Source organism: Sander vitreus, chromosome 24 (genome assembly GCF_031162955.1).
Source record: "Sander vitreus isolate 19-12246 chromosome 24, sanVit1, whole genome shotgun sequence".
Taxonomy (NCBI): Eukaryota; Metazoa; Chordata; class Actinopteri; order Perciformes; family Percidae; genus Sander; species Sander vitreus.
The window spans coordinates 11,492,517-11,508,630 of NC_135878.1; the positions used below are offsets into that span (position 1 = coordinate 11,492,517).

A 16,114-nucleotide genomic window follows, 5' to 3' on the forward strand; every position below is an offset into this window, starting at 1 on the left:
GCATGTGGGCGTGGCCTATTTAGGCCGAAATCTGTTCAATGCTGCCTGTGGCTTTGACTTTTGGCGATTAGGCATCTGTTTAGTGCTGCTTGCTGCTTTGACCTTTGGCGATTGGGCTGCTTCCTAAGGCAGCTTTTGCTTAGGTGGTAAAGCATTTGCCTAACAATCAGAACGTTCCTGCAGTCTGATCTCAAAGTGTATAAATGTGATTGAAAGGGGCCTGTAATGAGTAAAAGTGCATTGATTAGTCCTTAGGACTAGAAAAGCGCTATATAAATGCAGTCCATTTATATCTTTCTGTTGGCCGAGAAAGGGTTTGAACCCTTGAATTGCAGCTTGTGGCTATATTTCTTCTTTTAGTGCTGCCATTTATATTCAATTCAATTTTCAATTTGTTCAATAAAATAATGTTGGAAATGATTTCCTTTCATTTGTTTTAAATTCAACAAGCAATTTGTTGTATTTTAGCAGAATACTGAAAGCAACAGAAATGCAGAACGAAATTAAACAATGTTATCGCATATTTTCGTGCAGCCCTAATTACAATTCATACTGATGCTATACTAATGGCATAATCTCATCCCTGTGCCCAGGTAAAACCAACGTTCTGTCAAAAGAAGACTGGTGGCAGCTGTTGGTGAGCTGTGTGCTGACACTATGTGAGGTGCGGCGCTATGAGGAGGCCGAGCTCCTAGTAGAGTCCGCCATGGAGTTCTTCTCCTTCTACGACAACAAGCCCAAGAGGAAGGAGATGGAGTTCTTCGGCCTGTCCGCCACCATCCTCGACCACAACTACTACAAGGCCTACAATTACATTAGGTAGACTTATGTATAGTCTCGCTTTGCCAGGCATTCCTCCACATCGCTGTAGAGGAGGGTCTGGCTAATCCACACAGCATTCCAGGATGTGAGAAAATCGTGCTGTGGTTTATTGGCATTTCTTGAAACCAATCACAATTGTCATGGGCGGCGCTAAGCACCGGGAAAAGCCAGGGTGCAGCTGCAAAATAGCCTCTGGAAGGAACTTGTTTTGGTGGAACGTACGTTCAAAAGTTGTTTTAGTCTTGCAACAGAAAACTCAGATTGGACAGATAGTCTAGCTAGCTGTCTCGATTTACCCTGCAGAGATCTGAGGAGCAGTTAACCATAGTAGACTAGAGTTTAGAATTCCAACACTAACAATACAGAAGGTAACAGACATCTGGCTGAAAAGTGAAATCCTGCAGAATTTCCGATGGCAACGGAGCAATCCTGGAAGTGAAACGTCGTGGATATAGAATAACTTATGTACAACTCAGTTAGGCAAGTGAATCGATTGTTCACTTGTATTACTTCTTTTTATGTCAGTTGTTGAAAAGTAAAATATCAATTGTCTTCTGTCTGTTTTTCTCTTTCAACAGATTGATGCTGATGGAAAATGTGGGTCTGCCTCAGCTTTGGAATATATTTAACCAGGTCTGCCTATGTCCCTGTGTGCAAAAATCTATCTTTTCATAAAGTGATAAAGAAAACACCCTCCTAGCACGCAATATACCACATTAAAGCTGTAAAGACCAACAATCTGTGACAAAAATACCAAATAGTGTTTAACGCTGTTCCTGTGTCTGTTCTTGTGGACGTATACAAATGAGATGGGTTTTTTATTTCCCTCAGCTGACAATAACCTCCCAACACCAGCGTCACCATCGGTTCTGTCTGCGTCTGCTGTTAAAACATCCTGATAACCATGCCTTATGTGTCCTGTGTGGACACAACGCCATGGTATCAGGGAGCTTCAAACACGCTCTGGGTAACAAACATACTTGTTCTGCATGTTTTAGAGAATTAAGTACAAAATGGTTTGAAAACACCCGTTTCAGCATTTTTCTCATGTTTAGGTTTGCTCATTGTCATCTTGTTGCTCTGACAACACAGCTTGATATGACATGTTTTTTCTGAATTGCAGCCACATTACAATGCAAAAAAGGTTTTTACCTTTAATGATTGATTTCTGAATGAAGTTTCTCAAAAAAAGCTTAGAATTGCCACCATGACTAAAAATAAACTTGCATTATTTTTTCATTATTTCTCTTAAAATGATGAGAAATATTTGTTCAATATTTTTTTTGTTTTTTAATTTCAGTCTATAAGTAAAATTCCCAATTTCATACACTTCCTTTTATCTGCATGTCCATTCTCATAGCGCCATAAGATAATATGCAGTTATACATTTCCTTGCCATAACTAAAAGACAATTCAGAAAACAATCTACAATCTTGAGATCTTCAAAACATTGTTAATAAAATGAAAAATATGGTTTGTTGCCGATTGTTTTTTTGGGCCATTAAGATTAAGAATTTCTCTATAATTTCCATTAGTATTCAAATTAACACATTGTGTGTCTTTAGGCCAGTATGTTCAGGCCTTCCAGACTCACCCCAACAACCCACTCCACAGCCTCTGTGTGGGTCTCACCTTCTTCCACATGGCATCTCAGAAGTATGTTGCCAAACGACATACACTGGTGCTGCAGGTACAGTGTTTGTTTGTCATAGTCCCTCTTTTAGCTTTACAGTTACATACCTTACTCTTTTCTTAAATATAAGTGTGTGTTTTCAGGGTTTCTCCTTTCTGTGGCGGTATGTGGAGCTCCGTGGAGAGTGTCAAGAGAGTATGTACAACCTGGGCAGAGCGCTGCATCAGATGGGCCTCACACATTTGGCCATACATTACTACCAGAAGGCACTTACACTGCCTGCTCAGAAACTGGAGGTGTGTATACATACAATATCACCTAACCATTTCAACCATGTTTGGGTGCTCTATCATAGTGACTGAATTCAGAAAATATCCCTCACTTGTATTCAGGACATTGACAATTGTTTTTCTCACCAGTTTTGGTGCACAGACAATTTTCTAGTAGACCTCAATATTGCAGCCTTACAAGATTGTTTCCTCTTTTTGTCTATCTCTCTCTTCATCCTTTCACCACTGGTCCTCCCTTCAGGGTATCCCTGATGATCAGGTGGATCTGAGGAGGGAGATTGCCTTCAACATCTCTCTCATCTACCAGGCCAGCGGAAACATGGAGATGGCCCACCAGCTTATCAATTCACACTGCATTGTTTGAAATGCACACAAATGACTAAATATCTGTGCCATGATTTTTGATTTTTGAGAACCCCTGCAAGTACTGTACGTTGTAAAAAATATGGAGGACTAAAATATAAAGGACTAAAAATTATGAATTAATAAACACATAAATATTATGTTAGATATGATGTTAGAATAGATGTATAAATTAATAAATACTGAAATAATAGTATTTTCGTTAAGAAATTTTCAGTCAAAGTCTCAGATGTATTGTTTATATATTTTTAAATCATAAAAATTAGCATGATGTTGCTTTGGTCATGTTCTGTTGTGATTATTCTTTTTCTTTAACAGTAATGTGACAAAAGATGGAGGGACAGACTTTTTCTTTTGTTTTTCAGGGATTAAGGCATTCTGTTTATTTGCTAAATCCCTTCATCTCCTATCCTAACCGTCTGCTTCCATTACGTTTCTTCTTTCTCTTATGGGTCACTGCATTTGATGTAGGCCAGCTGGTTGAAGGGGGGTGGGGCTTTGCTTGTAAGCCCTATTTCCCAGTCCCTGAATAATGTTAGTAATACAGTATAGAAACGGCGTTAGTAAACTACATTTGCCTACTGAATCATAAAACAATCAGAACACTATTTCACAGTTTATCATTTTTTAAGCCCAGTATAATACTGTAATAATCCTATATCTCTGTCTGGATTAAGAGCACGTGATACAATTTAGTAATTTACAATAAACTGAGAAAATACTGTAAAAAGTACCACATTCTATATTCAAATTTGTTGACCCCATGAGATGGATCGTCTTGTTTTTGAGAAAATGGAATTTCTGATATCACTTTAAAATATTAATATGAATTTATGATTTTGCTGTTGTATTTACACCACCTGGTGTACCCAATATTATCTTAGTATTAATCACATGGTAAGTATGCTATTTTCTAGTTAGTCAATAGTAAGTTTATATTTCTCTCATGATATCTACAGTACATAATAATATAGTAACTGTCAGTCTGTGTCCTGTCCAGAGTCTCTCCAGATAACAGAGAAGAGATTTGTCAACCAGTTACAGATGCCTCTGCAGAAAGTAGAGGGTGATCTTATGGGCTCCTTAAAATTTAAATTAAAAAAATAACATTTTAGTGTCCTACTTTTTAGCTGTAAAATGGTAATATGCAAATAAGAAAAAAAAAGTTGGTTAGTTTGCACTGTGTCTAGCGACCCGTGATTTATAAAGTGGTGGTTCAGTTATTTTGATGCTAAGCTTCGACAGTATCCATACTGTCCACTGCCACAAACAAGCCTGGCTTTTAAAAAAAAGTTCCTATCCTAACCAGCATAAATTTGTTAGAATCGGAATGCGGTTGGTTTTATTCATGGATGTATGTATTTTAAGACGGTTTTATGTCCTTTAACCATAAGCAAATAAAGAGGTGTGTGTGTGTGCGTGTGTGTGTGTGAGAGTGAGAGAGAGAGAGAGAGAGAGAGAGAGAGAGAGGCAGAGGAAATGGGGAGGCGGATGTGAAGAGGTCCAGCCAAATAAATAAGAAATGAACGCGTCTCACGCAGCCTGGCGGATAAGTAAACGATGCCGTGGAGAGAATAGATGGCAACTATGATTTAAAAACGGGAATAATAAAAAATAAATAAAACATTTTCACTTTTACCAGAGGCTGTATTACCGTGGGTCAGCGGCGCTGCGCCCGGGCTCTGGAGCACCGAAGCCGGCTTGGAAGCCGATGATGGATCGGCGGTGCCCGGGCCGCATGGAGGTCTGTCGACCATGATTAAGCAACTTCTTCGGTAATTTTTTTGCATGCAGGTTGTAAACGACGTTAAATTGCCGTAGCAAAGGTAAGTGATGCGTCTCAGATGTATAGCCTGATATTAGTTATTTGTGTTTGGGGTTACCATGATGTGGATCTGCACCCTAATGTTGCCATCAAGCCATTAACTGCGATTTCTACACGCAAATGTATCACATTTTCTTTTAACTCATCAATCTGTAGGCTATTGTTCTGTAAAGGGCTGCCTCTGACTTGGCTAGTATTGTAAGCTGATGAAGTCATGCTTTGATGTGCTACATGGCGAGCACACGAGCAACAGTGACAAAGGCCTAATAGAAACAACAACAAAGCCAAACTAAAATCTTCAGCATCATGCGTTGTAGTCAAATGTAAAAGTGGTTTTATGCAAAAAGCCAAGTCAACAGTGCTCTCACACGCACACACACACTGTTAAAGAAATCCGATCAGAGATATGTGTGCTCACAATCAAATCAATCACAGAATAGCAGTTTATCTAATAGCTTCATGTAGGATCTTAAACCGATTGTAATCTCTATAATAAAGTACAGTGTAGGCGGAGGTTAGATTTCTCAGGAAATTTATTGGAAGGTATCTGCCTGCTCCTTGTGCTGAGATCTTTGGCTAATAATAAGATTGTGGCTTTCTTTAGCATGCACCAATATGCTAATATGGTAATATGCTTGCAGATGTGTGTTTATCACTAAAAACGGATAGCCTAATCGGATCCATTATCTTTGCAAAATATTTTAATTTGGATGTGCAGCATTATCAGTGTATGATAAAGAAGTAGGCCAATGTGGGTGATGCTGGATAAGATTCATGCAGGAGAAATATCATTTATGTATCATTCAGTAGAATTTAAAGTAGAATCTCTAGAACTCCACCACTACTCTGCTGCACCTTGGCATTGCACTCAAATACAAGGGAGATTCTCAAGTGTATTAAGCCTATTTTGACTACTATGCCTATTGACCTGATATTTGATACCGCCTTTATTATCAATGTATCCTGCCTTTATAAAAATAATAGATTAAGCTTCTGTGTCTGAAAATTGAAGCCAATGCGGAAGTGCCTTAAATCTGCATTCTAGCTATTTTCCAGCATGGGGCGACTCCACTGGTTTGGAAAAGAAGTCTGTTTCTATAGACGTTTATGGGAAAATATACCCTACTTCTCACTTTATTTGTTACCTTAATAAACATGTATGTAATGAGTTAATGGCCTCAATTGCTAACTTTAAGTCTTCTTCAGTACAGCATAATGTTCATTTTGTAAATTATGGTCCCATTTATTTTGAAATAGATGATAAAGCATGGGGGTGCAAGATGGCACAAACAGGATGCTCTTCTCATCTTCATCTCATTTGATCAATCTAATACATAGGGCTGCCAAACCTACCAAAAATTACGTTCAAATGTTCCTTCTAAAAAAACACATTGGTTCGATCTATTGGAAAATCTATTTTTGCACATTATGTCCATAACATTAGGGGTTAAGTGTCTTGCTCAGGGACACATTGGTTGATGTATCGCAGTGGGAATCGAACCTAGGTCTCCCACACCAAAGGCATGTCATATCAACTGCACCATCACCACCCCACATAACAGGACAAATGTGTAACGAGATACATAACTACATGTGTTATATTTATTTCAACATAAACATCTTTTAAAATGGACATATTATGCTTTTCCTTATTTTCTGTCATATCTACAGTGTTATAATGTCGGATTTTAATGTTAAACGTGGCCAAAACAAATAATGAGGTAAACATATTTTAGACAAATCCCTGTGAGTTAAAACGTTCAAATTTCCCACTGTTCTGAACGCTGCAGTTTCAACAGGTTTTTTTTCTTCTACTTTTTGCTGAGTGTTACGCAACGCTTAGCCCGAACTTCTCCGATTGGTCATCTGCTCCAGGTAGGCAGGACTGGAATTTTTTTTTTTTTTTTTTTAAAGATACATGTTAACATTGTCGCATGTAGCTACATGCTAATGGCAGCAAAATATGTCATCTTGGCTGCCAATGTTGTTAAATTCTCCCCAATTTCGGGTCACATTACTGCTGAAACATGTCCGGTTGGGTAGTACTTGGTTCAGTAGCCTTTATTTGTGATTATTGACAGTAGAAAGTGCTGCTTCTTTCCATTACAATCTAACGTTAGCATACTTGTAACTATTAAGAAGCTGCATGCTAATAAAAAGTCAAGGTTTGAATCCAGTAACAGATGCTGTATTTGCTCACTTTTATACAGTATACTTCTAATGTTTAGATGGCCACCTAGAAGGCCCTTTGTTTTAGCCTTAGGGTCCCACACTGTTCGCGAATGATTGACAGTCTGAAACACCTCCCACTTCCTGTTCTTTGCAATCCCTGGATTTACTCGTTTTCGGTTTACATTCTGCATCACTATGGAGAGGCGTGAGGTGTAAGTGATCGCAGATTTTTTTTTTTCTCACAAAAGTAATCCCCCATTTCTGGTGGAGGCCTGGTGGGCTGGCTCATCTGGCATTTGCCTGAATTGCCAGTATGAGCTTGTCTCGAACCTGGTCTACAGTTGGTGGAGCACTGTCATGTCATGTCTGTACAAGGTCAGAAGTACAAGAATGCACCGAAACACAAACACACGGACAAAGTGGCACAGAGGAACGTGTTGGGAACAGGAAGCTGTTGCCTCTGATTGGACTGCCTCATTGTTCTCCAATCACGCTACAGCTATTTCAGGAGTGTGTGTGTGTGCGTGTGTGTGTGCGTGTGTGTGTGTGTGTGTGTGTGTGTGTGTGTGTGTATTAGTGTGGTCCTATCTCAGAAGTCCCTTCCAGATTTATACTAGTAAAAGTAGTTTTGTTTCAAAACGCCAAAAATGAAAATGGTAGTAGTGTGGATGTAGCCTCAATCGTCTCTTATGACCCATTAGAAGTGTGTGGCGTCTGTATCTGCAGAGAACCTGCTTTTGCCTCTACTTAGGGTTCAAACCCCGAAGGGGTAGAACCCTATTGTTTTTGCTGCCATGATGGATTTTTTGCTAATATGCATAATACGTACTGAACGTACGTACCAAGTTTAGTTAAAATCCGATAAAGGGGGCGAAATCGCGGGACTTGCTGCATCTATTGTAGCGATGAAACGGGTGTGTGCTTGGTTTCACCACTTTTTCTATAGAGCATTAAACCATCTGAAGTGGTTTTGCTCAGCTTTGTGGAGCTAGAAATCCGCTCAACACTACTTGCTGCATTGACTTTTGGTGATTGAGCTGCTTCCTGAGCCAGTTGTAGCTCACGTGGTAGAGCCTCGGTGGTTCGATCCCAGGCCCTGCAGTCCAATCTCAAACTGTATGAATGTGAGTGAAAGGTGTGTGTAAAAAAGCAAAAATGCTTTGAGTAGTCGTTAAGACTAGAAAAGCGTTAATGCAATCCATTTACATCCTTCTGTTGGCCGAGAAAGGGTTTGAACTCGCGAATCGCTGGAAATGATGTGCATTCGGTTCCTGAAAAATATGTGCCCAATCGGCCACATGGTGGCGCTACAGATTAAAAAAACGATTTTAGAAAGGAAACGTCCCTCACGCCATAAGTCCGATTGACTTAAAATTTGTCACACATATGCAGTTCAATGTGCCCTACAAAAAAGCCTCTTGGACCATAGAGGTCTGCCATGATGGATTTTTTGGCAAATTTGCATAATATGAAAAACTGTAAAATTAATAGAACTTTGTCAGTTTTGATTGGTGTTGCTGCCTTGCGGGACTGAGATACACATTTCTACTATAAATGAGCAAGATTGGTGAAGAAACAAATCAATTAAAGAATTTCGCCAAGGGTGGAGCTTAACAGTAAATTATCCATAATTCACTAATGGTTTCAACATAAAATTTGTAAGATATATTTTCAGTCCTTGAATAGGCCTACGCAAAGATTTTGAGTTTAACCCATAAACACCACAAATATGTACAGCAAAACCCAGAGGAAAGAATTTCACCAAAATTGGTACACATGGTCTGGGGGCGAGTACTAACCAGGGTCTAAAGTGTTAATGATTTGGTGCATGTCCTCCCTGTCTTTTTTCATCAGATCTGGAGGTGTGGAGCAGAGACACATCCTTTAGCTCAGCACCTGCACCAGCACCTGACTTGATGTGAGTGCTGGTTGATTTGAGAAGCTCTGCGACTCGGAAAACAATTCGAACGTCTTTTGCTGCTTAAAGAGACTATAATGCCATCAAAGAAACAACAGCACAATGAGGACGAGATGGAGGAGATAAGAAAATCTCGTAACTTAATGTCGGAGGAAATAAGCAAAGTGGTAACCCAACCACCAAGGAGAAGGATAAGAAAATAACTGACCTGAAGAGATGAGTAGATGACATGCAACAATATTCTCGAATGGATGACTTGATAAGTGGACATCAAACCTACGCTCGAGAGACAGATAAGGAAAAAGGTGGAGAAGCTAAACCGAGTGAGCTAGAGTCCTTGGAAAAAACAAGTGATTCGGTCCTTGAAAGCCACAGTATTAATAAAATGAACGCGATCTCAGCATCTCACACAATTCCTCGGAAGGACAGTAACGCCAAACCAAACATTATAATACGCTTTGTAAATAGAAAAGCCAAAATGGAATTACTGAGACAGGCCAGGAAGCTGCAGGGGACAAATGTGTTCCTGAATGACCATCTAACAAAGAAAAATACCAATATTGCAGGGCAGGCACGAAGGTACAGAGTCTGGTTGGGGAATGGAGAGCAGTTCAGGGTGGGGTGTATGGATGGAGGAGGTTGGAGAGGTACTGAAGGGCCAGGGCATGGAGGGATTTGTAGGTGAGAAGGAGGATTTTATAGGTGATGCAGGACTTAATTGGGAGCCAGTGAAGGTGGCTGAGGGTTGGGGTGACTTACTGCTAGGTCTTGGTGTGGGTGAGGACCCTAGCAGCAGAGTTTTGGACATACTGGAGCCTGTCTAAGGTTTTGCTGGGGAGCCCAGACAGGACTCCATTGCAGTAGTCCAAACGGGAGGTTATGAAATTATGAATGAGGGTTTCTGCCACAGAGTCAGAGAGTGATAGCCGGAGTCTGGCGAAGGCCCTATTGAAACTGAAGGAATTCTTCTTTCTTTTCCCGGCAAAAGAATCGCTTTTTTGAGGGGCTTAACATACTAAAAAACTCACCAAAATTGGCGGTCGCATCAAGCCTGGTGAAAATGTACGTATTTTATGTGTTTCGGGAATAGGCACACACAAAAATGGCTCACTAGCACCCCCTGAAAAACAGCCCCTGCCCCGTTTGATGTAGACTCACGAAATCTGGTATGCATATGTATCATGTCAAGACATACAAAAAAGCTCATTGGAGTAATACCCTAAACTCAACAGGAAATCTGCCATTTTGAATTGAAAGTAGTTTTTTGGCCATTTCCACGTCATACTTTAACAAACTCCTCCTAGAGATTTAATCCGATCGACTTCAAATTTGGTCTGTGCCATCTTAAGACGTTAAAGATGAAAAGTTATTAAAAGAGTTTTAATAGTGCAAAAAATGCTTAAGTTATAGAGGACCAACTTCCTGTAGGAAATAGGAAGTGGGTGTAACTTGAGTGTACATTGACCAATTGGCTCGAAACTTTTCAGGATTCATAAGGGTCCAACCCTGAGGACATCTACTAGCCAATATTGACTTAAAAGTATAGTGCCCCTTAGTGGCAACAGGAAGTAGGCCTAAAAAAAGGTGCTATACTTTAACAAACTCCTAGAGATTTCATCGGATTGACTTCAAATTCGTTTTCTGCATCTCAAGACCTTAACGATGAAAAGTTATTAAAAGCTCGAGTTTTCGTCCAACGGTGTGGGCATGGCATGGCATGGCGGCCATTTTGAGTGTTTAGCGATGAACAAGAAAGTGGCTGTAACTACAGTGTACATTGTCCATTCATCTTGAAATTTCCCATGATAAACAACAGTCCAGGCCTGAGGACATCTACAGGCCAATATTGACTTTTGGTCATAGTGCCCCCTGCTGGCAAAAGGAAATCATTTATATGACAAACATCATCCGATTTACATGAAACTTATAATGTGTGGTCTACATGTGATAGTGAGCCGCTCCCTATACTTTAACCACGCCCACATACCCAGGCCACGCCCCTTCCATTTTTTTTTCCTGCAAAATGAATCGCCTTTTTGGGGACCTTATCATACTCAAAAACTACCAAACTTTGCACGCGCATCAGGCCTGGTGAGAAAATTTATATTTTAAGGGTTTCGTAGATGGGCGTGAAAAAATGCCTCGCTAGCGCCCCCTACAAAACTGTAAAAATTGAGCCCCTGGCAACAGTTATTCTGAATCAGAGGAAACTCGGCACAGCTGTTCCCCGTTGCTCCGCTGAGGCTGTGCGCAACATTTGAAGTAAATCTCCCGGGCGTCCCTTTTCAGGATTCATAAGAGTCCAACCCTGAGGATATCTACAGGCTGATATTGACTCCGAGTTATAGCGCCCCCTAGTGGCAACAGGAAGTAGGCCTAAAAGTCAAGGCGCTATACTTTAACGAACTCCTCTTAGAGATTTCATCCCATCGACTTCAAATTCATTTTGTGCCATCTCAAGACCTTTACGATGAAAAGTTATTAAAAGCTTGAGTTTTCGTCCAATGGTGTGGACGTGGCGGCCATTTTGAGCATTTATCGATGAATGAAGAAGTTGTTGTAACTTGAGTGTACGTTGTCCAATTTGGCCGAAATTTCTCATGATTGACAAGAGTCCATGCCTGAGGACATCTATAAGCAAAAATTGACTTTTGGTCATAGCGCCCCCCGGTGGCAACAGGAAATCAGCCTTATATGACAAACTTCATCCGATTTTACATGAAACTTATGTGTGGTCCACATGTGATACTGAGCCGCCCCCTATACTTTAACCACGCCCATGTACTCAGACCACGCCCCCTTTTATGACTTTTGCACCGTTTAATGCGATGTCCGACGGTCGTGCAAATACGCAGTTAAGTCATACCTGTGTGTACAGGCCTTTTGGACACCATCTGAGAGAGTTTTCTCCTGTGCAGGACATGCCGTAAGTCAGGAGAGGTGTAGTATCTTGCCAGAGAAGGCAAATATGGTAATATTTCTGCAAAAGAACTGCTAAAGTTTGAAGCTGGTTGGCATTCAACTCAACATTTATTTAGTTTTTACTTGTTAAAAATGTAACCGTTATTTGTTAAATTATTGTAGTTATGTGGTAGGTGACTTAGGTTTACTTATTATATATTTAAGTACTTTAAAACGTTAATATATTGTTAAATTAAAATTTTCAATTTAAAAAAAAAAACTCCATAAAAAAGCCTTTCTTTGATGTCATTTTTCAGTTTTTCAAGAATCTGTTTAGGAATTAGTTAGGAATTGGAATCGTTTTAAAAGTACCGGTTCGGCATCGGAATCGTAAAAATTCAAACGGTACCCAACCCTATTCATGAGAGATAAACTTTTCATACTTGTAGCGTCCCCTAGTGGCCAATTTTCGTAAAATGTGTTGGTGAGCCTCAGAGGGTCATGGCAAACAACAATCTAAAGTTTCGCATTGATAGCATTTAATTTGGCAGAGATATGGCCAAGTTCGTGTTTTCGTAGCTAGATACACAAATTAGTTTGTGCGTAATTTGCAACAATTTTTTTAACCAGTAAAAATTGTTTTGATAACTTTTTGTCAGGCCGGTCTGGAGGTGCAACTTACCAAGTTTCGTGTGGATCGGTCGCACGGTCTAGGAGGAGTAAATCACAATTTTTTCTGCGCAGAAAAGTTTAGACGGAAATGGTCCTATATCAGAAGATTCAGCTAAATTCAGGGAACTCGTGAATATGAGTATTTTTAATGTGCGATGTACGGTGTGGTAATTTTTTTCCTGCTATAGCGCCACCTAGTGGTGGAAGTGGCTTAATTTTTGTGTCCAAGGTTCTTGCAGGGTTCTGGACCAATCCTGAAAATGGCACCGCCCCACCCTGCACGGCTAAACCATGCATGGTTTGCATGTTTGCATGGTGCCTTGCAAACACGGTTCCAAGCCCCTTCGGGCTTGGACCCCTAAAAATCTCCTGATTGTGATGATATTGATATGACACTAGTTCAAAATATTATAGAGACTATAGCAAAACCATTAACCTATATGTGTAACCAATCATTCCTAATGGGCATATTTCCCAACAAAATGAAAATAGCAAAGATCATACCCATCTATAAAAATGGAGACATTCACTCCTTTTCGAATTACAGATCTATCTCTCTTCTTCCTCAGTTCTCTAAGGTATTCGAAAAACTTTTTGTTCTAAGAATGGACCACTTCATTAGCTGCTTTCCGACCGGAGGAATTTTTGCTGTTCCTAGAACATAACGTTCCTAGAACCCTTTTTTTCTCGTGTTCCGACTGGACCAATTTGGGGATTATTAAGTTCCTTTGACCGCAGTTCCTGTAACTCTTTCAGCTCCTACTTCAGGGAAGGGTCTTTTTCCTTTTCCCTTTTCCACATAGGAACCCTTAGTGATCTAGCAACGTCTGAAACTCAAACGGTGCATGTATGCTAACTCATAAGACAAACATCATTCAACCAGCTAATTGTTAATGCTAGTTAAACTTACCCATCGTTTAGTTTGCCTGTTGCACTCTGCTCTTCTATCTTCTTCCATCATATTAATTAGGATCATATTACGCTGGAGTCTTCGTCTTCTGTGTTTCTCTGTTAAGTACTCCAGCTTAGTCTTTAAAAGCTGCCGTTCGAACTCCATTTATTCTTTATTGTAACACAAAAGTCAAGTGACGACGCTATGAAGACCGTTGCCGTGCTTGCGTCACTCCCTTACCCCTCCTACCAGTTCCTATGGCCACTTGGCCAGTGCGAATGCAAATGGTAAAAACCGGTTTTGGGGGAGAGTAGTTAGAGCTGTTTAGAAGTGGACTGTTCCTATAACTACATTCCTGTAACTACTTGGTCGGAAAGCGGCTATTGAAACCCACACATTATTGAGTTATCAATATGGTTTCAGATCCAACTGATCCACCACAATGGCAGTTATGGAATTAGTAGAGGAGATATCAACAGCAATAGAAAATAAGAAATTCACTGTATGAGTATTTATAGACCTAAAAAAAGCATTTGACATATAGATCATGCAATATTAATGACAAAACTAGAACATATGGCATAAGAGGTGTAGCACACAGATGGCTTAGTAACTATCTGGACAGTAGACAGCAGTATGTACAAATACGTGATGATAAATCTGATTTAAAGAAAGTAACGTAGGGTTACACAAGGTTCAATACTCGGTCCAAAACTGTTCATATTGTACATAAATGATATCTGTAATGTGTCTAAATTGTTGAAATATGTGTTGATACTAATTTATTTTGCTCTGCTTTCGGATACAGTGGACAAAGAGCTGAAAATCTTAAAAGATGGTTTGATATTAATAAGTTGTCTCTGAATTTAAATAAAACAAAGTGTTATTTGGAAATAAAAACTAGAACTGCAAGCAGTTATGACGGGGTCCAAGCCTCCCCAGCGCGAGTCCCCCCTGGCGCAAGTCGCCCCTGATGACACACGGAGCTCATGAAAGCGGAGCCCACAAAAGCGGACCCGTCGAAAGGAGAACCAAAGCACGACAGCGGCGAGGCAAAAGCCAGGGAATTTCACTAAGTGCAAGTTCCAAAGTCTGTAGTGAAATGCAATAGCAAATTTCCCATTCATTGAGTAAAATGCCAAAACACTTCTACCTCAATTATAGCGCCCCCTAAATGCCGATTATCACCAAATCTGGTATAGAGCCACAGAGTGGCATGTCGAACAATAATCTCAAGTTATGTGATGATAACATTTACTGCGGCAGAGATATTGCCATTGCAAATTTCCCATTTAAATGCATTATTTGCCAAAACGCGTCTACGTTCATTATAGTGCCCTCTAATGGCCGATCCTCACCAAATTTGGTACAGAGCCTTGGAGTGGGATGTCGAAGAATATTACCAAGTTTTGCTCTGATACCTATTAATTTGGCCGAGATATGCTAAAGTTTGTGTTTTGTGGCTAGCTACGAAGATCAGTTTGGTTGTAAATTGTGCATAGTTTATTGTAGCAAAATTCTTTTGATAGCTTTTGGTCAGGTCTATCTGGAGATGCTACTTACCAGGTTTCGTGCAGATTGGTCGTACGGCCTAGGAGGAGTTTGAAAAAGTTGGTTTTGCACATTGCGCGATATTGCGAAAAAACTTCTTAGCGGAAATGGGCGTGGCCTATATAATTAGATTCAGCTCGATTCAAGGAACAAGTGGATGTAAGGGTTTCTAATGTGGGAGTTATAGGCAAAAACACGTTTGACCTCATTATAGTGCCACCTAGTGGTCCATATGTGTAATTTTTGGTATGTGAGGTCCATGACCCATTGTACATCTACACTGTAAATTTGAAGTTGCTCACATTAGTTTAAGTGGTGAATCCAAACCTGGGTCCCATAGGCCACGCCCACTTTAACGAATCCGTCACTGTAGGCGTGGTCTCAGGAGTGGCCCTAGATGGTACCCTCAAAATTTCGTAAAAATCAGATGAGCTGTTCATGAGATATAAACTGTTTATACTTGTAGCGCCCCCTAGTGGCCAATTGTCTGGGGGACCCTCAGAGGGTCATGACAAACAATAATCTAAAGTTTCGCGTTGATAGCATTTATTTTGGTCGAGATATGGCAAAGTTGGTGTTTTCATACATGGGTTTCCTGTTTACAAACATTACAGGGTGCGTGCGCATACCAGGGGCAGAAAGCCAGATTGGTGAGCTAAGTATTGAAGCTTTCCTTATTGTTTATATATAACTGCTGACTCAATAAAACGTGATTTTAGTTGGATCTGTTTGTCTGTCTTTAATTTTGCAGTGTTACTGTGATATATATGTATGGCTATAATTATCGTTTTAAGCTAATGTAATAGCCAATGTTAGCAGAAGGGTTACCCCTGAGTGCACCCCTATGGATGGTTTATGCCTTAAAATAATGGCCAGGATTTTCCGGGAAAAGGTACGATATGTGTGTCTCCATTTCAAAACATCACTGCAGGTTGACTGTTTTTAGCAGCAAAGGTTGATTGTGGGCGAGAGGGCGACAACACTGTCGTGGTTAGCTCGCCGAAACTCTACTGCCACTGTCTCAGCAACGTTAGCTAATGTCCGCTAGCATACAGGCTAACTATAGCCAGTTAGC

General features: G+C 40.2%; 2 protein-coding genes across 5 annotated transcripts in view; both read left to right on the forward strand.

Moving 5' to 3' along the window:
- Positions 1-3,395, forward strand: part of gtf3c3 (general transcription factor IIIC, polypeptide 3) — a 62,660-nt gene extending 59,265 nt beyond the window's left edge. For 3 of the 4 annotated variants that reach the window (XM_078244061.1, XM_078244063.1, XM_078244062.1), the window contains exons 14-19: positions 594-819; positions 1,401-1,455; positions 1,654-1,789; positions 2,388-2,512; positions 2,599-2,751; positions 2,987-3,395. In XM_078244061.1, coding sequence (XP_078100187.1) covers positions 594-819; positions 1,401-1,455; positions 1,654-1,789; positions 2,388-2,512; positions 2,599-2,751; positions 2,987-3,109 — 818 coding nt within the window. In that variant the 3' untranslated portion in view covers positions 3,110-3,395. Of the gene's footprint in view, positions 1-593; positions 820-1,400; positions 1,456-1,653; positions 1,790-2,387; positions 2,513-2,598; positions 2,752-2,986 lie in introns of those variants that run through there. The other variant, XM_078244064.1, reaches the window with a different exon arrangement.
- Positions 3,396-4,564: 1,169 nt separating this feature from the next.
- Positions 4,565-16,114, forward strand: part of hecw2b (HECT, C2 and WW domain containing E3 ubiquitin protein ligase 2b) — a 146,959-nt gene continuing 135,409 nt past the window's right edge. The window contains exon 1 of the mRNA XM_078243453.1: positions 4,565-4,934. The gene's annotated coding sequence lies outside the window, so the exon portion shown is untranslated. The remainder of the gene's footprint in view (positions 4,935-16,114) is intronic.